This window comes from Anomaloglossus baeobatrachus, chromosome 7 (assembly GCF_048569485.1).
Source record: "Anomaloglossus baeobatrachus isolate aAnoBae1 chromosome 7, aAnoBae1.hap1, whole genome shotgun sequence".
Taxonomy (NCBI): domain Eukaryota; kingdom Metazoa; phylum Chordata; class Amphibia; order Anura; family Aromobatidae; genus Anomaloglossus; species Anomaloglossus baeobatrachus.
The window spans coordinates 195,217,005-195,243,832 of NC_134359.1; the positions used below are offsets into that span (position 1 = coordinate 195,217,005).

Sequence of the window (26,828 nt, forward strand, 5' to 3'; positions counted from 1 at the left end):
TATGCTTGGGGTCATTGTCCATCTGTACTATGAAGCGCCGTCCGATCAACTTTGCGGCATTTGGCTGAATCTGGGCTGAAAGTATATCCCGGTACACTTCAGAATTCATCCGGCTACTCTTGTCTGCTGTTATGTCATCAATAAACACAAGTGACCCAGTGCCATTGAAAGCCATGCATGCCCATGCCATCACGTTGCCTCCACCATGTTTTACAGAGGATGTGGTGTGCCTTGGATCATGTGCCGTTCCCTTTCTTCTCCAAACTTTTTTCTTCCCATCATTCTGGTACAGGTTGATCTTTGTCTCATCTGTCCATAGAATACTTTTCCAGAACTGAGCTGGCTTCATGAGGTGTTTTTCAGCAAATTTAACTCTGCCCTGTCTATTTTTGGAATTGACGAATGGTTTGCATCTAGATGTGAACCCTTTGTATTTACTTTCATGGAGTCTTCTCTTTACTGTTGACTTAGAGACAGATACACCTACTTCACTGAGAGTGTTCTGGACTTCAGTTGATGTTGTGAACGGGTTCTTCTTCACCAAAGAAAGTATGCGGCGATCATCCACCACTGTTGTCATCCGTGGACGCCCAGGCCTTTTTGAGTTCCCAAGCTCACCAGTCAGTTCCTTTTTTCCCAGAATGTACCCAACTGTTGATTTTGCTACTCCAAGCATGTCTGCTATCTCTCTGATGGATTTTCTTTTTTTTCAGCCTCAGGATGTTCTGCTTCACCTCAATTGAGAGTTCCTTAGACCGCATGTTGTCTGGTCACAGCAACAGCTTCCAAATGCAAAACCACACACCTGTAATCAACCCCAGACCTTTTAACTACTTCATTGATTACAGGTTAACGAGGGAGACGCCTTCAGAGTTAATTGCAGCCCTTAGAGTCCCTTGTCCAATTACTTTTGGTCCCTTGAAAAAGAAGAGGCTATGCATTACAGAGCTATGATTCCTAAACCCTCTCTCCGATTTGGATGTGAAAACTCTCATATTGCAGCTGGGAGTGTGCACTTTCAGCCCATATTATATATAGAATTGTATTTCTGAACATGTTTTTGTAAACAGCTAAAATAACAAAACTTGTGTCACTGTCCAAATATTTCTGGCCCTGACTGTAGTTTGAAATGTAAGGTAAATGGCAGTTAGAAGGTACAGTGGAGGTCAAGATAAGGTCTGGAAAACCAAGCAACATTTCTGTGAGAGCTGCTCATAGAATTTCTAGAGAGGCAAAGCAGAACCCACGTTTAACTGCAAGACACCTTCAAGAAGATTTAGCAGACTCTGGAGTTGTGGTACATTTTCCTACTGCTCAGAAACACCTGCACAAATATGGCCTTCATGAAAGAGTCATCAGAAGAAAACCTCTACTGTGCCCTCCCCATAAAATTCAGCATCAGAAGTATGCAAAAGAACATCTAAACAAGCTGATGCGTTTTGGAAGCAAGTCCTGTGGACCGATGAGGTTAAAATAGAACTCTCTGGCCACAATAATCAAAAGGTATGTGTGAAGAAAAAATGATAGAGAATTTCAGGAAAAGAGCATCTCGCCAACCATTAAGTATGGGTGTGGATCAGTCATGCTTTGCAGTTGTGTTGCAGCCAATGGCATGGAGAACATGTCACAGGTAGATGGATGAATGGATTCAATGAAATTTCTTGATGCATACATAACACAATCTGTAAAAAAGCTGAAGTTGAAAATAGGATGGCTTCTATAAATGGATGATCCTAAACACAGATCAAAATTCGCAATACTCTACTTCAAAAGGTGCAAAATGAAGGTTTTACAATGGTCCTCACAGTCCCCTGATCCGAACATTATTGAAAATCTGTGGCTAAACCTCAAAAGAGCAGTGCATGTAAGCCGACCAGGAATCTCACAGAACTGGAAGACTTTTCCAAAGAAAAAAGCAAGAAAATCCCTCAAACAAGAATTGAAAGACTTGGCTGCTACAAAAAGCATATACAAGCAGTGATACCTGCCAAATGGGGTGCTAGTAGATACTAACAATGCAGGGTGCTCAAACTTTTGCATTGCCCATTTTCCCTTTTTGTCAATTTTAACATGTAATTAGATGAAAATAACTTTATATTTTGCCTAAAATACAAAAGGAAATGTGTCATTTAACTTGATGCCTTGTAGAGATCATTTCATCTTCAACTTCCACAATAAGGCTATGTGTGCACAGTGCGTTTTTCACGGAGTTTTTGGGCTCAAAACTGCATGACTTTGCTTCCCCAGCAAAGTCTATGAGTTTTCATTTTTGCTGTCCATACACAACTTTTTTTTTTAAGCTACGTTTTTCAGCTTAAAAAAAAAATAAAAAAAAATGGACATGTCAATTCTTTCCTGCGTTTTCCCCCATACAATGCATTGGAAAAAGGCAGCAAAACGCAGCCAAAAACGCACCAAAACGTGGTAAAAACACATGCATTTTTACCGATGCGGTTTGAGCATTTTTGCCGCGGGTGTGTTTTTATGCGTTTTTAGTGGCCAAAAACGCACACGAATGCAGAGTCAAAAAAATGCAGCGTGCGCACATAGCCTAATAGTTATATATACACACACACAGTGGAACCTTGGATTAAGATTAACTTGGTTTGAGAGCGTTTTGCAAGACAAGCAAAGCTTTTTACAAAGTTGTAACTTTAAGAGTACGAATTTGCAATAAGAGCAAATACTCACTGTGTACATTTCCGATTCTGTCCTTTCACTGCACTCTGACTCGCTCTGGAGGTAACTTTCTGTACATAGGTACTGTATACAGTATACCAAGGTACAGTATATACTATATAGCACATCTATTAATTTGCATTTATGGATACAGTTCTGTACTTTCTAATAACCAGTATAGCACATTGCTTGTACTGTAATCTAATTGCCTGTGCAGTATTCCTTTTATACCCCACATTTGACTTAGTTGTACCATTATTTTGCGGAGAATAGATTTGGGTTGTGTTATTTGTGTACTGTGCTAGAATAAAGATTGCAACGTGTATTTTAATTTGTTTTTTACTGTACATTATTTTGTATTACTATAATAAATTTGTATACGAGCTGTAAATATTTTTGGGTTGTGTAACGATTTGTCTGCGTTGCAATTATTTCCTATGAAAAAATTTGCTTAAAAATATAAGAGTAACTTGGTTTAAGAGCTCACTTCCAAAATTAGGCTCGAAATCCAAGGTTCCACTGTACACGCGTGTACACACAGACGGCTGTCGAGTGGGTAAGCAAAACCTGCGACTCAGACTCCTCAATTTCCCTTGCACCGACTCAGACTCCACAGCCCTGCGCGCGCGCGCACACACACACACACACACACACACACACACACACACACACACACACGTCATGTTCGTTATATTCGATGCCATAGTCCCTATTGACTGCTATCCAGGGGATTACATGGCAATAGTCTGAGCCAACTATAATCATAACAGCAATAATTGCATGACGCCACCTTCAGTGTATTGAGTTTCCTCTGCTCCAGAGCCCACTCCATACATCTCCATTGGTTTCTGCAGTGAGGTCTGCGATTCTACCCTTATTCCCCTAAAAATGCGATTACAATGATCCCCTGATAGAACCACACACTGCAATGACATGAACAGAATTTCAATTAACTCCATTTGTATTTATTTTCTGAAAGTGTTTGTGTTTTCAGAAGGGCAAAAAAAAACAGAAAAAAACAAAAAGTTTATTTTAAACTCTGTCACTGCAGGCTATTGACGGGATTCATCTCAATCCCATTCAGTTAGGACCCCTGAAGGAACTACAGAAATTAGAGCGCTCATACTGGTGATTGCTAATCACAGTCATTGTGTCACACAATCACGTTAATATTTTAAAACGTTTACAATTAAAAGTGATCCTGTCACCAGGTTTTCCCCTATAAGCTGCAGTCACCACCAGTGATCCCTTATATACAGCATTCTAGAATACTGTATATAAGAGCCCAGGCCATGCTGTATAATGTAAAAAACACCTTTATTATACACACGTGGGGGGTGGTCGGGTCCAATGGGAGCCGTTGGTCTCGATCCGGTGCTTCCTCCATCTTGTGCAGTCGCCATCCTCCTTCCCAGCTTCATGTGGATGACGCATCCTACATCATCCACACAGAGGCCTCCATTGCACTCCTGCACAAGCACACATTTGATCTGCCTTGCTGAGGGCAGATCCAAGTATTGTAGCAGGCATGCGCGGATGGTCTTTGACCTTTCCTTGTGCCTGCACATTATGGTACTTCACTCTGCTCTCAGCAATGCGCAAGAGTTCAATGGAGGCCTCTCTGTAGGACACATAATCCACACGGAGCTATGAAAGAGGACGGCAGTGGAAGGAAGATAGGAGGCACCGGACCAGAGTTTAGTGACGCTCATCGGACCAGACCGCACTGCAGGTGAGTATAATAAAAGCTCTTTTTAAGGTTATAAAGATCAGCCTGGGCTCTTATATATAGCACTCTAGTATACTGTATATAAGAGCTCACTGGTGGTGGCTGCAGGATATAAAGGAAAATCCTCGTGACGGGTTCCTGTTAAAAGCTTTTATCATTTAGTCATAATTGCAAATAACGAAGGAAGCATGAAAAAAAATAAACAAAATCTTTCCTCAGCCACACAAACCTGTATGGATCCTTTGCGTGTCCGACACAGCTCACTGATCAGATCCTTCAGCCCTTCTTCATTGCGGCCACAGAGCACAAGCTGAGCGCCAGCTTTATAAAATACTTTAGCACATTCTGAAAAATGACCAAAAATAATTACATCTAAAAAAATAATCATAAAACACAAAAAAAACAAAAAAAAAACAACCCTAGGAGTTTCAAAACATATTGATGTGTTATACGTGTCTGTGTTCTCGCACTGGTAAATCATTGTTGTTGGAAATCAGTAAAGGGTTTTTCCCACGAACAAAGTTCGTTTTAGTCAATAGAACATGTAATAATAATAAGTTCCACAATTGGATGTGTTTAAAAAAGAAACAAAAAATGTTCCTGTTCTGAGATGATCATAATTTTTTATACATACATACATACATACATACATACATACATACATACACACACACCGTATTTTTCGGACTATAAGACGCACTTTCCCCCCCCCCCCAAATGTTGGGGGAAAGTGGGGGGTGCATCCTATAGTCTGAATGTAGGGCTGCGGGTCATCGGGGGTACAAGCAGACTGCAGCAGCGCCTGCTGTGACTACATGCGCCCGCTCATTTAATATGCACACCCATCCTCCCGGGGAGATGCACGCTTACTAAACAGCCTGCCCGCATGATCACCCCTGGCAACTACAGCCTGGAGTGATCATGTGCGGCTGTATTCACTGCCCCCCGCGCATCATCATCAGCGCAGGGGGCAGCGAATGAGTACACTCACCGGTCACTTCCCTGCAGCACCGCAATCTCCTCCTGTCTGTGCCGGCAGCACTGTGTGAAGCCAGCCACGATCCCTGCAGCATCGCGATGTCCTCCTGTCTGTGCCGGCGGCGCAGCTGCATGTGGACACATGCGCACAGCGATGACGTCATCGCTGTGAGCACCGCTAGTCTCCACACAGCCGTGCCACCGGCACAGACAGGAGGACATGGCAATGCTGCAGGGATCGTGGCCGGCTTCACACAGCGCTGCCGGCATAGACAGGAGGAGGAGCGATGCTGCGTGGAGCGAGGAAAGGGGAGTATAAACGTTTATTTTTTTTTGTGTGCCACAGGATGCAGGACATATAGCAAAATGGGGGTATATGAGCAGGGTGGGGGGTATATGAGCAAGATGATGGCATATATAGCAGGATGATGGTGTATATAGCAAGATGATGGCATATGAGCAGGATGATGGCGTATATAACAAAATGGGGGTATATAGCAGGATGGGGGTATATAGCAGGATGGGGGTATATAGCAGGATGCGGCCATATGCCAGGATGTGGTATATAGCATGATGCGGCCAAATACCAGGATGAAGTATATAGCAGGATGGGAGCACATACCAGGATGGCAGTATATACCAAGATGGGGCTATACCTGGATGGGGGACATACATACATACATATACATATTATATATATACACACACATACACACACACATACACACACACAAGGCAGGAGGATCATTACCAGGATGGGGCACCTTAGTAGAGAATTTGGGGACATTACCCCATAATACATGTAGTGTGAGCAGCAGATCCTCGCCCCATAATGTGTCATGACCACATTTTTTGCTTAAAATTTTATTTTCCTATTTTCCTTCTCTAAAATCATGGTGCATCTTATAGTCGGTGTGTCTTATAGTCCGAAAAATACGGTATATGTCCCTGCTGTGTACTGTGTAATTGCTGTGTCTGACCGTACAGGGACAGGGTCTGATAATACAACAGCTCCAGGGCTGCGGAGCAGGTTAAAAAAAAATATATACTGATATATACATACATACATACATACATACATACATACACACACGCAGAACAGCACAGTATCATTGCTGATTCTTTTGGGAGGTAAAACATTTCTCTGATAAGGTGAAACATTTTTTAAAACCTAAGTAAAGAATTGTTTGTGATCTGTGCTGTGCTGTGCTGCGCTGTGCTATCTGTATACTTTTTTACTTCCTCCTCTGCCCAGGAGATCTGGAATGGTTAGAGCATGTTCCTGCACAGTCAGACACATTCATTACACAGTACACAGCAGGGTCACACATCCAATGGTGGAAATTATTATAATTACAAGATAGATTAAAATTAACTTTGTTTGTGAGAAAACCACTTTTAGGCTCTGTGCGCACTAGTGCGTTTTACCCGCGGATTTACCCGCGGATTTGCCGTGGAAATTTCTTGAGAAATGTCTGCAATCTTTGTGCAGACATTTCCCAGCAAATTCTATGAGAAAAAAAAATAGCTGTGCGCACTGTGCGGATTTTTCTCAAGAAATTTCCTTGAGAAGAATTTCTCGAGAAAATTTCTTGAGAAAATGAGCATGTCAATTCTTTTCCGCAGGTACCCTGCGGATTTCGGCAGTACAGCCTGCAAAATCCGCAGGGAACCACCCGCGGGAAAATCGCGGCAAATTCGCGGCAAATCCGCATGCGGATTTGGTGCGGATTTTTTCCGGAGGTCCGGAAATCTTTCACTCCCAGAAGTTTCTCAAGACATTTTCTTGAGAAACTTCACATTTCTAGTGCGCACATAGCCTAAGGCTATTTGCGCACTAGAAAATGATTTTTTCTTAAGGAAAAACTGGAGCCTGTTAAAGTATCCCACACCTGCGGTAAAAAAACGCACCAAAACCGCAACGAAATCCGCATACAGTTTTGCCGCGGTTTGGTGCAGATTTGCCGTGTTTTTTTCCGCAGGTTGGTCCCTGCGGGTTTTTACCATTATCTATGGCAAAAAACGCAGGTACCTGCGGAAAAGAAGTGACATGCTCATTAATTCCGCGGGTAAATCTGCAGGTATAAAAAAAAACGCAATGTGCGCACAGCATTTTTTTTATACCCATAGGTTTTGCTGGGGAATGACTGCAGAAATGTAGAAACATTTTCTGCAGCAAATCCGTAGTAAAATCCACAACATGCGCACATAGCCTAAGACTATTACCCAGCCAGCATTCTGATGGCAAACGATATTGTACAAGTGGCCACAATATGAAGTGTCAAGGAATCATACAGGACACGACTGTTCCCTTTATGATACAACATTGAAATACTAGTGTGTGCTTACATCACCTCTGCCTGCTATAGATATGTATGATCGCGAGGATGGAGAGCCCTACCTTTGCCCAATCCAGATGTAGCACCAGTTATGACAACAACAGCATCTTGAATGTAGGCACTACTACGTAGTCTCTGCAAGAGTCTGAACAGACCGTAGATCCCAACACTGCCAAACAGAAAAGGAATGATGACCCATGACGTCAGGTCCATCAGTTTACGGGTTGGCCCGGAAAAGCCCTTCCTGATTGAGAGAAAAAAAAAAAAAGTAATTGTTTAGTGAACAATACAATTTTTCACAGTTTGCTGCTTCTTTTAGTCGGATGTTTCAATGGTTCCTTCAATACAATTTAGTAGTTTTTCAAAAGTTTATGCAAAGCCTCAATATTTACAGAGTTGACCCTTATTTTTCAAGGGTTACAATTCTCCCTGGCTTACTGGAGATCATAGTCTGGGCCAAATCCTGACTGATGGCAACCCATTCTTGTTTAATCAGTGCTTGGCGTTTATCACAATTTCTGTGTTTTTCTTTGTACACCATCTTTTTTTGAGTACTGACCTAAAGGTTCACAATGGGATTGAGCTCTGGGAAGTTTCATGGCCATGGATCCAAAATTTCAATGTTCTGTTCTCTGCGCCACTTAGTTATCGCTTTTGCTCAGTCATGCTAGGAAAAAGCATTTTCTAGAATAAAGAGGGCTTTATCAGAGAAAAAAGCTTGGAAGGAAATACAGGGTTTGGCTGTAGAAGATTGGGGTAAGGTTATTTTCTCTGATGAAGCCCTCATCATGCTGTTCAGGGCATCTGAAATGATTGTCTGGAGAAGAAACGTTAAGCACTACCCCGAGTCCTGTGTCATGCCAGCAGTAAAGCATCCTGAGAGGAGTCATAAGTGATGATGCTTTTCATCCAAGGGAGGGGGCTCACTCAATTTCTACTAAGAACACTGCACTCATTAATGAAATCCAAACATCCTCCAAGAGCAACTTCTCCCAACAATCCAGAGGCAATTTGATGATAAATTTTTGCCAGTCTCACAACTTTAAGCCACAACTGAACATTTATTGCTAAAGGATTCATCCAAGTTTCCCAAATTAAGGTGCCAGTGCCATGTGATGCTGACACTTTAAATGCAGGTAATTAATAAAGAGGTGAAGGAGGGTGCGTTTTGTACTTTACTCCAAATAAAGGATTTTTCTGTGTGTGTGATTATTTACATTCACTTACAGGTTGTGATGCAGGTATCTCATAGACGCCTGTGCCATCACAAAGCTAGGGTTTAGTAGCAGCTGTGCACTGCTATTAACCTATTACCCCAATTGGCACCGCATCAGGCCAATGGGAAGGGCTGGTAATGCATCGGGATTGTCACATCTAATAGATGCGGCAATACCAGGCGGCTGCAGGCTGAGAATACCAGCCCTAGAAAAAACCTTCTGCCAGCAGGTGGAAATTTGGCACTGAAGTCTGGTGCAGACGATTTCAGTACCAAATGTGCATCTCTTGGTAAAAAAAAACACAGCAAAAAAAAAAAAAATAAAATCGTAGGGAAAAAACCCGCGGCAAAAAAATGCATCAAAACACCAAGTTTTTTTGCCAGGTGGTGTAATTGGATGCAGGAATATGGTGTAAATTTCAGCACCAAATTTGCATCTCTTGGCCAAAAAAAACTGATTTTCTGCTAGGAGATGCAGGTCTGTGAACTTAGTGACCTCCACCTGAGGTCAGGTTACCTGCGATCACAGGTGAAGGACCGTGGGAACCTCCAGCTGTGACCGCAAATGACCTGAGTGACGTCAACGCTCATTGCACAGCTCATTCATTCTCTGGAGCTCACAGAGAGCGGTCACACTCTATGGCCTCTCTCTGTGATATACAGATGCAGCAGAGCTGAAGCGGCGTGGGACCTCGTGTGGATTACGCCCAGCATTCAGAAGCGCGAACACAGGTACATGTGGCACTGCTCGTAATGCTGCATTGAATAGCATGTTAGTACACCCTTGTGGGCGTGCCAACATGCAAAAAAGCCAGATTTGTCAGGGATATAACACCCTTGGGACTAGTCCCCACGATCATTAGCATGAGATAAAAGATCTTTAGAAATACTTTTTCTAAAGATCTCTTTATCTATGCTAGTGTATACAGGGACGGTTAGGCAGGGGTTAGCAATGTGCACCCATAACTGCTTGTGGTTCTGGGTGCATATTGCACTTGACAGGTTCCCTTTAAGTTAGCGCAAAATCGAATGGGATTCTCTCATCTCTCAACAATTCATCTTTGGGGCGCGGGCTCATAGTAAGCAGCATCTGAATGGTAAATGGAACATTGTGCAGCAGGTTCAATAGTCCTCCACTGATAATCTCCTGATGATAAAACTGTGTAAGCTGCAAATACAAACAGCCCACCAAATGAGATATTGCTGGAATCAGGGTCTCTGACCTTATATTATGCTGTCTCTCATATTAGGTGGCAAAAACCTGGTGAGGGATCCCCTTAAATCAGGGATAGCCAACCTTTTGCCGTCTCTAAGCCACATTGGAAAAAGAACAGTTGTCTTTGGCCACACATTGAGTTTTGGTCGCATGAGCATGATCTCAAATATTTTTCCCTTGGAAACTTTACTAGTTGGCCCATCTACTATACTGTAATGTAGATAGTTGGCCCAGCAAATATCCATTCCACTACATCAAATATATATATATATTAAAAAAAAAACAAAAAAAAAAAAAAACAACAGGAGAAAATGCAGCAAAACGCAACGTGTGATCAAGCCCTTTGTCCACCCATTTCTCAATGTGCCGAGTGTTCCTCACTCCCCCTTTCTACAGAATATAATAAAAAAAGAATTGCAATAAACAGACATATACTGACCAAACAGAGACCAAGATGACACTAAGGCCCTGTGCGCACTTACCGTTTTTTCCCGCGGATTTCTTGCATGTTTCGCTGCAGAAAATGTTCATAACATCTCTGCAGTGAATCACCAGCAAAACCTATGGGAAAAAAAAATCCTGTGCGCACTAGGCGGAATTTGACAGCTGCATGTTTTGCTGCGGGATTCCCGCAGCAAAAACAATTGCATGTCACTTCTTTTCCGCACGTCGCTGCGGGATTTCACTCCATTGACTGCCATGTAATCGTGAAATCCCACAGGGAATAACGCAGGCAGCAAATTCTGTGCGGTTCATTGCGTTTTCCTGCGTCATTCCCTCCGGTATTTCGCGGTTTACCTGCGGTAATGTACATCGCTGCCTGCGGTTTGCAGGGAAGTGATGTCATTATGACAGGAACAGGAAGCGGAGCAGAGAAAACACACACATCAGACATTTTTACCTTCCAGCCAAGGTAAGCACACAGCGGCGGCCCGGTATTCTCAGGCTGGGGAGGGCGAGGGGCAGGGTTAATGTCCCCCGCCTCCCTCCCCCCTCCCGCAGCCGAGAATATCAGCCGCAGCTGCCCCGGGACTGTCGCATGCATTATGCGACAGTCCCGGAGAGTCCCCGGCTCTTCTTGTTGCCGTGATGTGGTGGCAATCAAGGTTATGTAAGGAGTTAATGGCGGCGGATCGCCGCCACTAAGTCCAGGCTTGATTATGGCAACGTCTATGTGACAGCTGACATGATCAACCCGTAAGTAAAGTGAAAAAACACACACACACACCGAAAAATCCTTTATTTTAAAATAAAACACAAAAAAGCTCCTGGTTCACCCCTTTATTAACCTCCCCGAAACACACAGCTCCGGCGTAATCCACGTCCTGCGATGCTTCCATCCAGCCGCGACTGACACACCGCGCTGAATGCAGCCTCACAACGAGACAGCAGAGGTAACCACAGGGCATTTCCCACGGCTGGTAATGTGAACTCCCTGCCGACCGTGAGAAATGCAGCGTGTGCTCACAGGGACTCTATCTATCCTTCTATCTATCTATCCCTCTATCTATTCTTCTGTATTTCTCTATCTCAGAATGAAATTACTTTTTTTTTTTTTTTTTTCAATGTGCTTTATTGCATTGAATGCAATAAAGCACATGTACCAACCCGCACGCGGCAAAACCGCGGCAATACCGTGAACAATACCGCGGTCAAACCGCATGCGGTTTTCGGGTGCGGTTTGCCGCGGTTTTTTACCGCGGGTGTGGTAATCTTTCAATGCCTGCGGAATTTTCTTGAGAAAATTCCATTTTCCAGTGCGCACACAGCCTAATGGCTTCTATCTGGCAAAAGAGTCCAAGGGTCATATTTCCTAATGTACATGAAGAATATAGGGCAAAAATCTGCAGTGAACAGAACCTTAGTCGATTATTTTGGTAATAGTGGCTTCTTGTTTATTCTTTTAATCATACAAAAGGAAAGAAAATACATACATGACTTCTCTGCTTGATAGTGATAGCTAACAGGTCATAGCTGTACTGGTGAGGTCTATTTTTACCATATTCCACTATCTCATCCAGTTCATTTCTTGCTAATCCAAGCACAGTTCAAAGTCAAGTTTTGGAAACAAAGAGGACATTTCATGTTTGTCAGCTCCGACATTCACATAGCACTGACCTAATCTACAATTAATATTCTTAGGCAGTAATAATAATATTTCTATGGCGCCAATATATTCCACTTCACAAGTCACAATGAACAACAATAACAGACATTACAGAGCAACACATAGTGATGACTTTGCTCGCAAGAGCTTACAATCTCCATAGAAATAGGGGTGACAACTGGTAAAAGTGCTTGTATTGTATGGGCCTGCCACCAGTAAAGTAAATCGCAGTATGCATGTAATATGCCTATACTGTATCTGTATATGTCCAGATAGAAACATTGTTCAGCGTAAAGAGGGTGTGCGACCAGAACATAAAATGAGCCAGATACTGAGCAAAATGTATAAACAAGAATCTGAAAACTGAACTACTGAGGTGATGAGACAGGCCTGCCTAAAAAAAATGCGTTTTAGGGAACACTATGGACAGGAGGAATTAGCCAGATTGTCTGGAATAGTGCATTCCACAGAAATGGAGCAGCACAAGACAAGTCTTGAAAATGGAAGCTGGATTGAACAACAGAGGATGTTATGAGGGGCTGCTGATAAGTCTTTGTGATCTTTTTTTGTTTCTATGGTAATGAATGTTACATCACATGAAAGCCTTACGTGTCTAATATATATTTTCAAAATGTTGTTTGTTGCTTATTGCAACAGTGTCCTACGCACGGAGGAAAACAAAATGGCGAAGTGTAATGCGATATTCACAGCAACTGAGAGCAGAGGAGGGATAAAATGCTTATTTCTACAAGGAAAGTCTGCAAAAGATATTCATGGTGATATGTCGCAGACATTGGGGGATCAATGCCCTTCATATTCCACAGTTAAGAACTGCGTTGCCAAATTTAAAAGAGGCCAATTCAGCACCAATGATGAGGAACGTCCTGGACGACCGAGAGTGGTTGTTGTTCCGGAGATTGTCGATGCTGTGCACAACCTCATACTGGAGAATCAACAAGTTTCAACTAAAGCAATAGCAGACATGATGGGGATTTCCTGTGAACGAGTTTTTGTCATTATCCACGAACATTTGTACATGAGGAAGCTATCTGCAAAGTGGGTCCCCAAATGTTTGACAACAGATCAGAGAAGCATGTGAGTGAAAACGTCCCGGTCCATTTGTCAGCGTTTCCGGACTGATAAGAACTTCCTACATCAACTGGTCACTATGGATGAGACCTGGATTTATTAGTATGACCCTGAAAACAAGAAGCAGTCAAAAGAATGGAGGCACAGGGGTTCTCCTCATCCAAAGAAGTTCAGGGTGCAAAAATCAGCCACTAAGGTGATGGCATCTGTGTTCTGGGATAAGGAAGCAGTGCTGCTAGTGGACTACCTTCAAAGATACATTGAACTTTTGGACCAATTGAAGGCAGCTCTGAAGGTCAAAGGCGCGACAAGCTGTTCAAAGGAACCTTGTTCCTGCAAGACAATGCCTCCACTCACACTTTACAAGCGACCACGGCAAAACTTGCAGAGCTAGTCTTCCAGCTGGTTAACCACCCACCTTATTCACCAGATCTAGCTCCCTCCAACTATCATCTGTTTCCACACCTGAAGAAACACCTCAAGAGTACCAAATTTCACATTTCTGATGCCATGGCTGCTACGGATGCCTGGTTTGAGGCAAACTGAAATCCTTCTTTTTATTAGGCTTACAGAACTTGGAATATCGATGTAAAAAGTGTGTTGACATCAGTGGAGAGTATGTGGAATAAATATAAAGTTTCATCATCCTATCTCGTTTCTTTCTGGGTAAAGCCAAAGACTTATCAGCAGCCCCTCGTAATCTGAGATCATTAGTAGAGCAGTGAGCACAGGTATGCTGGTAGGTAAAGTTGAGGGAGGAGATGTAGGGCAGTGCGTAAATGTGGAGAGCTTTATGGTTAAGTAGACTTGAAAGCACAGCACTTCTGTTTATGAGTGCTCTGGTAGGGTCCAAATCCATCTTTAAGTAATATAGAACCAGGCATTCCAATGGATGAAAAATTAATACATTTTATTTACAGCATACAGTTCATGTAATTGAGGTTTCGGTCAGTATCTTGACCTTCTTCAGGAGTACCCTGCTGTATATAGGATGCATGTAGAATGAAGGGCTCATTAATAAATGTGCCAATATTCACAATGTATAAAACATTGTTGTAATGGTAGCCAGGTGTAAAGGAGGGATGAATGCAGTGTCCACCACTAGTATATTGAGCTGTAAGATAATAAAAAAAATGCCGATATCCGGTGTTGCAGACAGCGTGGTTTATGCTGCTGTCTGCGGTCGCAGGATGTTACGATGCACGGGGCAATCTGGAAACATTTAGTATCCACCACTTGTGTGTAGCACTCATGGGTAAGTGTGATACATTATGTTGTACTCTGTAGCTTTGGGCAACCAGTGCAATGACTGGCACAGGGTGGAGGCGTAGGTGCAGCCGCTGGTCAGAAACATGACTAGCTGCTGCATTCAGGGTAGATTGGAGGGTGAGAAAGTGAGACAAATACGGTTTAGTAGTGAGCTGCAATAATCAAGACAAGAACGAATTAAAGGGAACCAAACATCAGCATTTTCCTATATAAGGTGCAGCCAGTGCAGTACTGGCACTATCAGGCACATTGTGTACATACCATTATGGGGCAGCTCAGGTGTGTAGGCTGTGAAATCCAACTTTATAAAGTTTGAAAATTCATGCACTTTTTGATTGACGTGTGCACCTCTGCTGCTAATATCCGGGCGGGTTATGCACATGATTCCCGCCCCCCCCCTGCTCCTCCCTCCCTCTGGCCATATGTAAATTTCTAATCTTCAGTAACACGGTGTCGGATTTAGCGCCTGCGCATAGCGCTCATCCCCGGCGCCGTGTTTCTGATTCTAAAGCCCACAGTATTATGGTGCATGGAAGGGCAGCGCATGCACCCTCGCTTCTTCAGATCTGTTGTGACCGCGGGAGCGCGCACGGTCACAACAGGACTGGAAAAATCTTAATTACTCACCGATAAAGGGATTTTCAATAGGTTCCGCCCACATCAGGACAGGAAACCCACTGATAAAAAGGCGGCACCTCTCCTCCACATCAGTAGGTTTTCAGAGCCAGAGAGGACCAACAAAACACAAACAGATTAATCTTACCACCACCCAAGGAAAACACACCAATAACTCTAACACTCCCCGAAGGTTGCCCACAACCAGTGAATAGGGGGGGGGAACTAAGGGTGCTATCATGGGCTATTGAAAATCCCATTACCGGTGAGTAATTAAGATTTTTCCCTGCCGCCCATGACAGCACCACCTGAGAGATTTATATAGACCACCACCTTCGGGAGGGACCACCGCCTGTAAGGGTATGTGCGCACGTTGCTTTTTACCTGCTTTTTTGCTGCTTTTTCTTCTGCGCTGTTTAATGCCAAAATGGATGTGTTCTTCTATTCAAGCAAAGTCTATGGGAATTTGGGTTTCTTGTTCACACTATGTTGTTCAAAATGCTGCCTTTTTGTGGCAGAACTTTGGTCAAAAACTCAGCTTTTCAAAGAAGCAACATGTCAATTGTTTTTGCCATTTGGGTTTTGCACTGCAAAGCTGAGTTTTTGACCAAAGTTCTGCCACAAAAAGGCAGCATTTTGAACAACATAGTGTGCACAAGAAACCCAAATTCCCATAGACTTTGCTTGAATAGAAGAACACATCCATTTTGGCATTAAACAGTGCAGAAGAAAAAGCAGCAAAAAAGCAGGTAAAAAGCAACGTGCGCACATACCCTTAGACCCGTCTCCCAAAGGGAAGGTCAGTTGTGGAGGATAAGTCCAGCCTATAGTGTCAAAAGAAAGTACCAGGAGACGACCAAGTAGCCGCCCGACAGATCTGGTCCGGAGCGTCCTGCTTCACTCCAGCGTGCAGCACAGCAGGGACAAGCCTTCCAGCGGCCGCCGTGAGTGCGCACATCCCGGGAGCGACGCCGGGCCGAGCTCCTGCTCCTGGCCCGCACCACACTGCCGCAGAGGTCTGAGACCGAGGGGGGGGGGGTGCATCCAGGCCCGAGCACCGGCTTCTGGTAAGTACCAGGCTTCAACACCGGGTCGGACCTGGGACAGCAATGGGTTGTCCATACCAGGACAGGAAACCAAACTGATGTGGAGAAGAGGTGCCGCCTTTTTATCAGTGGGTTTCCTGTCCTGATGTGGGCGGAACTATCTCTCAGGTGGTGCTGTCATGGGCGGCAGGGAAAACAGCTGATCTTACCGATTAGCTGCAGGAGACGATATCGTAGCAGACGTCTGCTGCAGCTAATCAGGGTAAGATCAGCTGTGCTCCAGTCCTGTTGTGACCGCGCGCGCTCCCACGGTCACAACAGATCTGAAGAAGCGAGGGCGCATGCGCCGACCTCTCATGCACCATAATACTGTGGGCTTCAGAAACACGGCGCCGGAGATGAGCGCTATGCGCAGGCGCTAACTCAGACGCCGTGTAACCGAAGATTAGAAATTTACATACGGCAAGAGGGAGGGAGGAACAGGCGGCGGGGGGAGGAGGGGGATGTTTGCGGGGATACACGTGCATAACCCACCCGGACATTAGCAGCAGAGGTGCACACGTCAATCAAAAAGTGCATGAATTTTCAAACTTTATAAAGTTGGATTTCACAGCCTAAACACCCGAGCTGCCCACTAATAGTATGTAGACAATGTGCCTGATAGTGCCAGTGCTGCACTGGCCGCACCTTATATATGAAAATGCTGATGTTTGGTTCCCTTTAAGAGCGACAAAAAGTTTTGAAGTTTAGAAATGGTTGAATTCTGAAGTCAAATATAACTGAATGACAAAAGGCGTGCTGCTTTGAAGTTCCAGTAGTACCACAATTGGAAATGCAGATACCATATTTAGGTAGGGTGACAGGGGAAGGAAACACAAGAAGTTCACTTCTGGAAAGATTGAGTTGCTGATAGATGACAGACATGATGTTAGAGACAGCAGACAGACAATCACAGGCATTTTACAGTAATGTGTGGTGATGTTAGGAGAAGATGAGTATGAAGGGGAGTTGCCAGCATAAAGATGGCATTACCATTAGATACAGAAGTCAGTAGACCATACATAAGATTTATATTTATTGTATGGACACTAAACAACAATCACTGTTCTTTCAGATGGGTTATTTGATCTAAATGTACAGTATATACTTGAGTATAAGCCGCGTTTTTCAGACCATTTCTTTATGCTGAAAGCACCCCCCTCTGTTTATACTCAAGTGATGGTCCCACAAAAAAAAATTATTCTCACCTGTCCTCCGTTCCCGCGGTGTCTTCTTATGGACCACAGACAGAGACATCTCTGTGATCGCGGCCGATGCAGGGGCTGTCATCAGCGTTTCACTTCAGTTGAATGATTTGCGTCGTCGCAGAGCATACAAGTAAAGAAAAGTGCAGACGACCGCAGCAGCGGTCCCTGCACTGGCTGTGATCACTGAGGGGTCTATGTGTCTGTAGTCCGCAAGAAGCAGGTAAGAAGACACTGCAGGAACGGAGGACAGGTGAGAATAAGTGTGTGTGTGTGCGCGTATACACACAACGGCATAATAGGGGACAAATAGGGGACCGGAATGAGGACATTACTAAAAGATGGTAACATTACTACACAGCTCATTTCTACAGGAGACAATATGGGCACATAGCTACAAGGAGACAATATGGGCACATAGCTACAAGGAGATAATATGGGCACATTACGGTAGCTAGTAGCTACTGCATTTCCCACCTAGGCTTATACTCGAGTCACTTAGTCTTCCCAGTTTTTATAAGGTAAAATTAGGTGCCTCGGCTTTTACTTTCGTAAACACGGTATTTATTTCACTCACTTATATAGTGGCATTAATTCCACAATGTTTTAAATAGATCATTAATGCAAAATAGATAATGTGCTAATCCCTTCACTCAAAATTTATGTTGTCTAAAATTTACTCCAAAACTGACTGGTAGTAGGTGCCTCCCTTCTGTAACTAGCAGTCCACCATCTGTTATCAAATATAAAAGCCTCACTGCAGCGTGGTTTTTATTTTTTTAATATTTGCATATGGAAACAAGAACCCTGCCTGCCCCCTGTCATATACTCACCAACCTCATCCTCTATCACTGCTGCTCTGGTCAGTCTCCACCAGTTTGTGACCTGCCAGCAGCTCTAGAGTTTCATGGAGTGCGCTGGAAGTCACAACTCAATGCAAGTCTATGAGAGCCTCGTTCTGACTCTCAGAGATGCATTGAGATCTTGTGATGTAATGTCTCACTTCCGGCCAATCAGAAGTTGTTGTCAAAAGAAAGGGCATGACGGGACAGGGGTAGCGCCGAAAAAGCAAGAAAAAGTCAAACAGAGTGAGTATAGAACCGGGGGCAGGGGACTTGGATTTAAAGCACCACTACAGTGCCAGAAATATAAAAAAAAAAAAAAAAAAACTATAAAACACTGGAGTTGTGCTAAAATCTATTTCTGCAACAGAGATAGCATGGCAGATTACATGTAGTAGAGGGAGAGCGTCATCTTTGTGCTCCGGCTCTACTGCCTGTCAAACTGCATAGAGCCATAATGAACCGGCGTCCTATCAGTGCAAAGCAAAGCCACACATTGGATAATATCAGGTGCACTGCATGCTGGAAAAGAGAATGTATAGGAAGTGGCAGCACCTATAATGCTGGCAGAATGTAGATTAAATGCAACACTAGAGAGTTAGTAGACAGTAAGGGCTGTGACTGGATATATTAGAAATCTGCATCAGATGTTTGTATAGGAGATAAGGGGCGCAAAACCATGCTTTCTATATGTTTTGTATGAAAGGACAAGTTATTGTATCGGTTCTTCACCCTGGTCCTACGAAAGTACATGTTTATTCAAAAGGTCTCAACAAAGGGATTAAGGGAATGGGCATGTTGAACTCAAAAATACCCAAATCCTTCCCCCCTTCCCCCTTCAACAACATCTGCAGTCTGGGCAAGATTCAGGAACATGCACTACACATTAGGTGGTTAAACTTGCCATGATAATCCATCATTTAACTAAGGCTACTTTCACACATCCGGATTTTTGCTCTGCCGCACAATACGGCGTTCTGCAGAAAAACCGCAACCGGCTTTTGTAACGCCGGTTGCGGGTTTTTTTGCATAGACTTACATTAGTGCCGTATTGTGCCGCAGGGGCTTGCGTTCGGTCCGGTTTTTGCCGCATGCGGCAGATTTAGCCGATGCCGCGGCCGGATCAAACGTTCCCTGCAACGTTTTTTGCTCCGGCAAAAAACACCGCATCGCGCCGCATCCGGCCGCTGCGGCGCATTTTTCAATGCATAACTATGGAGGCCGGATGCGGCGCGATGCGGAAAAAACCGCATCTGCTCGCCGCATGCAGTTTTTTCCACTGCGCATGCTCAGTAGCATGCCGCAACCGGAAAAAAACGGATGGGCCGCATGTAAAAACTTATGCAAAGGATGCGGTGTTTTCGCCGCATCCGTTGCATAGTTTTCACAGCCGGATTGAGCCGCACTGCTCAAACCGGATGTGTGAAAGTAGCCTAGGGCACCGATAAGGCTACAAACGTACAGGATATACACAAACTGGAATATGATTTTGGGTATCAGAAAACCATTACCCACTAGTTGGATAACAGATCTCATGCCGCTCACCGCAGCCTCCTACAAACTCTTTTTCCAAAGTAAATAAATAAATTACTCTTGCAAATCAATGCGTTCTAGACCAAATGTTCTACCGTGGCTTTCCTCTATATACCAAGGACATCGCAATGAGACAGCGGTCACTTGTTCTTCAATGTCCTACGAATCTCCTAAGATACAAACTCTACTTCTAGTAGTATGCTGACACTTACAAGAGGCTGCCAGATGGACTTTCTACAATAGTGCAGTTATAATAACATGGATAAACAAGAGAAGTCACACTAATAAGAAAACACAAGAAATTATTAAATATATACGTACGGGCTCTGTTCTCCACAGCTCCGTGCAGTGCTCCCAGAGCTTGTGCTCACATGTCACAGACATAGAAGGTTCATGTGACATTACAAGAATAGAAGCTGGGGAAGCCAAGTCCTTGAAGTCAGGACACTATGCTGGGCCTGCTCTATAACCTCACAAGTCTAACAATCAATGCTCAACGCAGAAGGAAAAGTAACATCTGCCCGTAAGGCTGGTTTCACATTAGCGTTTTTTTGTAGGACGTCAAAAAAACCGCAAACCGCATGTGACTGGATTCTGTTGATTAAGTGTTTTATAACACATGCAAACGCAAGAGATATTTTACAGGATCCTTTCACTTGTACAAGTAGCGTTTTTGACACAAGGTAAGAAAACGCAAAATAACGGATCCAGTATATAGCGCATGTTAACGCATCTTAACGTGATTCCATTGAAAATGCATTGCAATGCAAACGCATTTGTCAAGGATCCAGTCAGATGCGTTTTTTTGACGTCCTTCAAAAAAACGCTGATGTGAAAGCAGCCTTAGGCTATGAGCCCACGTTGCGTTCTGTCCCTGCAGAAATGTTTGCAGCGATTTGAACAGCACACGTGCGCTTCAAATCGCTGCAGAAACACTGCGTACTGAAAAGCCGATGTCATGCGCTCTGGATGCAGCCTTTCCCATAGACAGAGCGGGGGCTGCATCCAAAGCACACGAAAGTGACATGTTGCTTTTTAGAAGGCAGCAATTTGGCCACATGCAAATCGCTGCGTTCTAAAACGCAACGTGCGCATGGATAATGCACAATCTTCATAGATTGTGCTGGGGACGCAGGACGCATGCAGTTACGCTGCAGTGCAGAACGCAGCGTAACTGCATGCAAATACGCAACGTGGGCACATAGCACGTACATAGCATAGCAACGTGGGCACTTACCTGTAAAATATGTACTCATATAATGAGGGGACAATCAGCAGCAACAGAGGGCATAATGATTGTACATAGGAGTAGAGGCAAAAAGGAAGACAATGCATCTAAATCGCTTTTAATTAGTTGACCCACCCGGAAAAAAGGAATTTAAATTTTAAATTTAAATATGTATATATATATATATATATATATATATATTATATACACACACACACACACACACACACACACACACACACACAGATAAAAGCCATTATCTGCCCCACAAAAAAAAAAAGCTCCCAATCGGTCCTCCAACAGAAAAGTAAAAATGGTTTGGGTCTCAGAATATAGACACAGAAAAGGGGATTTTAAAGTAGGAATAGTAGCAAAAAAAAAAAGTTTAATTTTTGCCATAATCACACAAATTAAAGATTAAAAAAAAGGAGGGAAAAAAAAAAAAAAAAAAAAAAAAGACTCCTGGTAGGTGGGAATAATATAAAAAGCAAAAAAGACAAAATGGTTGTAGCAGGAATGGTTAATCTTTCTGTGCATATTTGCAGCCAATAATTTTATTGTTCTCGAGCCTCCACAGAGCCGCTCACAATTCACAATGCCACTGGTATTCGCACATGACCTGACCTAGGCAATTCCACATTTTGGAGACCCTATATTTAAAAAAATCCTATACTTTGTGTACATACAATACAGATAAATAGTCTACACACCCATGTAAAATGCCAGGTTTTGTCATGGGTAAAAAAAAAAAAACACAAAACCATACCAAGTAGTATCTTTCCAGACCTTTTTGCACCTTTAATCTGTACAAATCCTTTGAGAAACAGAAAATTATTTTGCGAAATATAAAGGTAACAAAACTAATATAGTGTGGTGCTACCAACGTAAACACCCTCTTATAATTTAGGATGTAGTTGTGTACAGACTTAAGCGGGCATTACACGCTACAATATATCTAACGATGTGTCAGCGGGGTCACGTCGTAAGTGACGCACATCCGGAATCAGTGATATGGTAGTGTGTGAAACCTACGTGCGATTGCGATTGAACGAATAAACATTGATCGCATACACGTCGTTCAAAACCTAAAAATTGAACGTCAGGTTGTTCATCGTACCTGGGGTAGCATACATCGCAGTGTGCGACACCCCGGGAACGATGAACAGCAGCTTACCTGCGTCCCGCGGCTCACGCCGGCTATGCGGAAGGAAGGAGGTGGGCGGGATGTTTACGTCCGCTCATCTCCGCCCCTCTTATTCTATTGGCTGGCTGCCGTGTGACGTCGCTGTGACGCCGAACGTGCCTCCCACTCCAGGAAGTGGATGTTCGCCGCCCACAGCGAGGTCGTATGGTAGGCAAGTACGTGTGACAGCAATTAATCGTTTGTGCGACACGGTCAACAAATTGAACGTGCCGCACATACGATGGGGGCGTGTCACATCGCATACGATATCGTATGCTTAATTGTAAGGTGTAAAGCAGGCTTTAGTCAATCACATTTAAGCCCTTTAACGACATCCACCATACATGTACAGGCTTGTCGGAAGCAGGTGTATGGAGTGGGCTCATGGGGTGCTCGCCCCATACTCGGCAGGAGATGGCCGTCTTACAGCCAGGACCTGCCTCAAACAATCGAAGGTGGAGCGGAGCCCATAAAAAAAAAAAAACAATAAATATAAGACATTGGCTCCATTGATCGTTATGAGTCTTGGAAAATGGAGAAAGAACCCACAAAACTTCTTGGGACCAAACTTCAGATTTTTTTCCCCACCACTAAACTAATTTAAAGGAGAAAACAAAATTGGCCCAGTCATGAAGGGGCTATACGCATGGTAAATAGTCAGTAGAGAGCGGCCATCTTTTACGGTGAATCTAATTAACGTCATATAAAAGGTTAACTGTTCTAGTTGCATTTAGCAAAAGCTATAGTCTGTCGAAAGCTTACAACAGAGCAAAGGGATCTCATTGTTGAAAGTTATCAGTCAGGAAAAGGGGAAAAAAAAAAAAAAAAAAACGTCCAAGGCATGGAACACTGAAATGTTTTAAAACTGGATATCCCTCAAAAATTGACTCTTTTTTGTCCCTCAACATGACATCAGCAGTGATGCCCCGTTGACAGAGAAGGCCAGTAGAGAAAGTTGTGCTTTGTTGACAAGAGGTCAAAATAAGAAGGGGAATCTCAGCCTGAGCATGGAGAGATCTTTACAGAGCAGAGCAGGCAAGTACTTAGCAACCCCTGCTGGTAAAGTGTTCGCCCAATAGGCAGAAAAAAAAAAAAAACTACCGTATTTTTCGCTTTATAAGACGCACTGTATTATAAGACGCACCCCCAAATTTGGTGAAGGAATAGAGATTTTTTTTTAATAAATGGGGTCCGTCTTATAATGCCAGTGTCCGTCTAACAAATCATATAGAATATATGTCCCTCAAAGCCCCCCCATCCTAAAATTAGCCCCCTTAATCTTGGGCTGGCACATGCGGCCCCCTGTGGCTGGCACACGCTGCCGCCTGTGTTAGATATCGCCCCCGTGCTGCTGCTTTTAGTAAAATAAACTCTTTCCTTACCTTCTCCAGCACTGTGCTCCCTCGTGTCCCGCTCCTTAGGGTTGAGCTCCGGCCTCCTGCCTGCATTTCCTGGTTTACGGTCCCGGTCATGTGAACGGCACAGCAGAGTGAAACCTCTGCGTGCATGATCACAGCACCAGGAGGGAGACCGGGGAGACACGCTGGAGGGGGTAAGTAAAGAGGTTTTTTTATTTTACTATGGGCAGCAGCATGGGGGCCATAGCTAACACAGGGGTGCATGTGCGAGCAAAGGGAGCACACACAGATATAATATGCGCAGCTCCCCCAGCCCATCGCCGCAGTGCGGTTTCAGCACCACAGTGATGGACAGCGGCTGTGCATATTATATGAGCGGGAGCAGGAGATCAAAGGCTCCCTCCCGCAGCTTCACCAGCCTCCACCAGCCCCCAGCTCCGCTCCAGAGCGGCCCCCACCTCCCCTGGACCCTGCAGTATATAATCCGTATATTCGGTTTATAAGACGCACCCCCTACTTTCCCCCAAAATTTGGGGGAACAAAAGTGCGTCTTATAAAGCGAAAAAAACCGGTAAATCCCAGAAAATCCCGTTAACACCTGACCCTACTCACATACTGAACCTTTGGAGTCTTCACCTTTTATCGCTATTCCTTTCCAGTCCCTCAGCAACATCTTGTGATCGCAACTTCTGTCTAGCTGGTCACAAGCTCTCAATGAAGTCTAGGTGAGGCAGAACGAGGCTCTCATAGGCTTACATTGAAGAGTGACCTCCAGCACGCTTCATGAAACACTGTAGTAGGCGGCAGGTCACAAACTACAGAAAACCAATAGGAGAGTTGGTGAGAAAAGGTGAAGACGCTGGAGGACGAGTATATAAGTGGGGTAAGGGACCTTAGATTAATAGAACCACTCCAGAAGAGACAAAAAAAGAAAAAAAAAAAAAAACACCTTGCTGGAGTGGTGCTTTAAGACCAGTCGATTTTTCATTTTTGGTCTCTTATAAATTTTCCTCTTCTTCCAAGAGCCATAACTTTTATTTTTTTTACCAATGTCAAACTGCTGGGTAAAAAATTTTTTGGGTACAGTAAAATCTTCCTCACAACCTTCATTGGGGGACATAGGAAACTATGTTTTTATGCTGACACGAGGCAAGAAAAAAAAAATAATTGCTCCTCCTCAGTAGTAGACACCCACCAACTGGAGTCGGGCAATAAAGGGGTGAAGGACATATTGGAAGGCCTTAGGGGAGAACCTATGGGTAGCCTAAAGGGTGCTTTACACGCTGCGACATCGCTAGCGATAGCTAGCGATGTTGTGCACGACTGCACCCGCGCCCACGTCGCTGTTTTGTCATGGGGGTGATCGCTGCCGTAGCGAACAATATCGCTACGGCAGTGTCACATGCACATAACTTCTTAACGACGTCGCTGGAGACACCGAACAATCTCTCCTTTAAGGGGGACGTGCGTTTGGCGTCACAGCGGCGTCCCAATAGCAGAGGAGGGGTGGAGATGAGCGGCTGGAACATGCCGCCCACCTCCTTCCTTCCTCATTGCTGGCGGCCGCAGGTAAGGAGATGTTCGTCGTTCCTGCGGTGTCACACATAGCGATGTGTGATGCCGCAGGAACAATGAACAGCCAGCAGCATGCACCACCAACGATATTATGATAAGGAACGACGTGTCAACGATTTTTGACGTTTTTGCGATTGTTGATCGTCGCTCCTTTTAGTCACACACAACGATATCGCTAACGGCGCCGGATGTGCGTCACGAAAGTACCCTTATGGATATAGACTGGAAAATCTGCCTTGAACCATCCAATAGGAAATCCTCCCAGGAAAAGAAAACAAGGCAGTTTGTAATTGTGGACGGTGGAGACTCCTAAGGAGGGGTTGATCGAGGAGAAACTATTTTAGCCATGGCAGTATAATCCAGAGCTGGAGCCTGAGCCTCACAGCTGGAGGAGGTGGCATGCATCCCAAGATGGAGACCTGCAGTTGTAGGGTCGTTGGGCTGCCTAGGAGCGCATTGCGATAGGTCGGCATTGGACAACAATGGTGTTAAAAGCCAGTTGGCATAAGTAATTTCCCGCTCAGCTAGAGGAGGAAAAAAAATAGACTGATTAAGGGATAAAGCGATTTGCCATAAGCACAAGTACATATGATTGGTCTGGCGGCGTCATAGAGGGTGCGCAGCGTTCCCACACAACTCAGAGAGGGAGAGACATGCTCTAATAGGCTAAGGGAAGAGAACATCTGATTGGGTGGGAGGCAAGGAGCAGGCCCTGGTACAAGCTGGGGACTAAAGTAGAAGCATGGCTGACGAAAAAGTCATTTAAAAAAGTGGGGGGGGGGGGAATAGACTGAGCCTTGCATCATTGCAGGACCACTGTTTCTACTTATTATTAGAATCTCTCATCACCATTTTTTTTTTGTAAACAGGATCCCCCACAGTCCGGGACCTAGGTTGGGGGTGGTGGCAAGGACGTCCGCCTGTCCCTCTGTGCAGATGCTCCATACATGCAATGTATTAGGGGGGGTTAGGGTCCTGCCGGACAGACACAGGAGGCAACAGTAGTGATGCAACCCCATTCTGTGCGCTTGGTCTCTATGTGGGGTGACAGTGTGAGCGATTACACTCTGCTTCCCAAATCATTAGCTGAATCTGAAAGAAAAAGTTAAGTCATTAATAACACAACACACACTGCAAAGCTATGGTAGAAACGGGCATGTCTGCCTCCTATGGACACTAAGCTAAAACTGACCAGCTTGGCTCCGGTTGGTGGGTGTACACTACCAAGAAGGTGCTCACTTTTTTTTCCCTAGTGGTAACAGCATACCCCCATGGTGTCCTCCAACGAAGCGATAGAGAAAAAAAAGCAATTGCACAATTGCTTTTTGGGGTTGTGTTCATATGGCAGTCACCGTGCAGTAAAAATAACCTAGAAATAGGATTCTCCAAGTCAGTACAATTACATCGATATCAAACATTGTGCTTTTTTGTGTTTGAAAAAGAACTCTGAAACGTGTAATAACATTGCTGCTTGTTTCGCCAATTTCCAAAACTCGTAACATTTTCTTCTTGCAGTCGATAACTGTGTGAGGGCTTTTTTGCAGAGCAACCTGATGTCTTCATTGATACTATCTCTTCTTAT

The 26,828-nt window shown here is 44.2% G+C and overlaps 1 protein-coding gene across 2 annotated transcripts in view; it reads right to left on the bottom strand.

The window, feature by feature from the left end:
• DHRS7B (dehydrogenase/reductase 7B) overlaps positions 1-26,828 on the bottom strand; it is a 53,876-nt gene that overhangs the window by 22,292 nt on the left and 4,756 nt on the right. The window contains exons 1-3 of one of the 2 annotated variants that reach the window (XM_075319060.1): positions 20,224-20,292; positions 7,788-7,969; positions 4,638-4,753 (exon numbers count right to left, since the gene is read on the bottom strand). In XM_075319060.1, coding sequence (XP_075175175.1) covers positions 4,638-4,753; positions 7,788-7,938 — 267 coding nt within the window. In that variant the 5' untranslated portion in view covers positions 7,939-7,969; positions 20,224-20,292. Of the gene's footprint in view, positions 1-4,637; positions 4,754-7,787; positions 7,970-20,223; positions 20,293-26,828 lie in introns of those variants that run through there. The other variant, XM_075319059.1, reaches the window with a different exon arrangement.